General features: G+C 45.7%; 1 protein-coding gene across 1 annotated transcript in view; it reads left to right on the forward strand.

Moving 5' to 3' along the window:
• The first annotated feature begins 425 nt into the window (after positions 1 to 425).
• Positions 426 to 1516, forward strand: part of LOC105559481 (protein jim lovell) — a 6412-nt gene continuing 5321 nt past the window's right edge. The window contains exon 1 of the mRNA XM_012007792.1: positions 426 to 1012. Coding sequence (XP_011863182.1) covers positions 822 to 1012 — 191 coding nt within the window. The 5' untranslated portion in view covers positions 426 to 821. The remainder of the gene's footprint in view (positions 1013 to 1516) is intronic.

The raw sequence follows: 1516 nt of genomic DNA on the forward strand, positions 1-1516 counted from the left end.
TTATGACAAGCAAAATGACCAGTTATGGATTCCTAAGCGTAGTGAAAAGTTTCTAAAAGTTTGGCTTCACGCTCATTTGTTAGAATAATAAATGTTGGACTAAATGGAATGCGTGAAATAGAAAAATAATGCGGACAGAGGAAAACCTAATGAGGGTTGAAATTGCCACGTGACAATCAACAGCGTCCGTATGGAACCATACTCTGAATTCTCTTTTACCGCCAAGGGTGTCACAAAAATTGGTTTTGAAGGATTCTTATTGGTTGAAAGGATCTTTTATGGGCACCTTTATCGATAAAAGAGAATTGAGAATATGGGCCATTGACTTCCAACACTTGCGTATCTCATTATTGTAAAAACTTCCTAATTGGCCGGTCTGACATTGGCACGGGCGCATACCGTCCGTGGATCTTTCGAAACTTGGAAAGCTAGCGAGAAAAGCCGAGAAGCGCGTCACTTGGAAACTACCAACATGACCTTCGCAATGCTATACCTACACGTCGCTATATCTTTCCTTCTTCCTCACTCAACGCTCCTCGTTTTGCCCATACCTTTGTGAGAAATCTGTGACCTAGCCTAACTTAGACCCAATGATTTGAATTTTAGAAAAACGATTAGAGACTAGCGTCACGGAGACAAGGGTGGAGAGGGAACAAAGAAGAAGCTGCTACTGTGCCACGTACGTGGTTACGTGCGTGCGTGCATGGGAGAGGTAAACCCAGGCAGGATCTTAAGGACCACGCGGCACTAGAAGGAAGGGGACGGGACAAGGTGGCGGCATTGCCAGGACACCAGCTTCCGGCGCTAGCGGCGGAAGAAAGATGTCGAGCGTCTGCAACAGTCCTAGCAGAATGGCTCTGCAGTCGCATTATTCTTTACGATGGCACAATCATCTCAACCACATACAACGGGCGTTCGAGGAGTTGTTGCACGCGGAGACGCTCGTCGACGTGACCCTCATCTGCGCCGACAGCAGCGTCAAGGCACACAAGGTCGTCCTTAGCGCCTGCAGGTAAGAGAATTTAATTCTCCTTGGACAAATCTTGCCGAGGTTGGACCCCGTTCTGATCCTTCTCGGTCTTTTATTTTCAACACGATTAACTGATTTATACAGCTGGCATTTGCAACAATTATCACTAGGCTCGCCGCAATTTTGTATGAGTGCAATATCCACGAGTTGCTTTCGTATTTATAAATGAGAAAGAAAATTTATTTCATGAGACCAATAGTGATATGCTATGGCGAAGTGAAATGTTTCGTCTCGGTAGAAAAAAAAGTGTAGAATAAGAAACATTAGTGCGACGGCAAAGGTTTAAAGCTTTCTAAATTCTCCTTTGCCCGTGTATCTCGCGGCAGTAACTTCCTGTACTACTTGCCCCCTTAGCGGTTCGTCGCCTCGATTGAAAATGATCAATCGAGTTTTGCCGATCGGCGGAAGTGTATAGTGTATCTTAAAGAAGCGACGCGCACTTTGAAACCGAGAGTGGTTCTTGCGCTCGGCGGGTCTCTCTCTCTC

This window comes from Vollenhovia emeryi, unplaced genomic scaffold (assembly GCF_000949405.1).
Source record: "Vollenhovia emeryi isolate VEMERY1.0 unplaced genomic scaffold, V.emery_V1.0 DF939268.1, whole genome shotgun sequence".
Taxonomy (NCBI): domain Eukaryota; kingdom Metazoa; phylum Arthropoda; class Insecta; order Hymenoptera; family Formicidae; genus Vollenhovia; species Vollenhovia emeryi.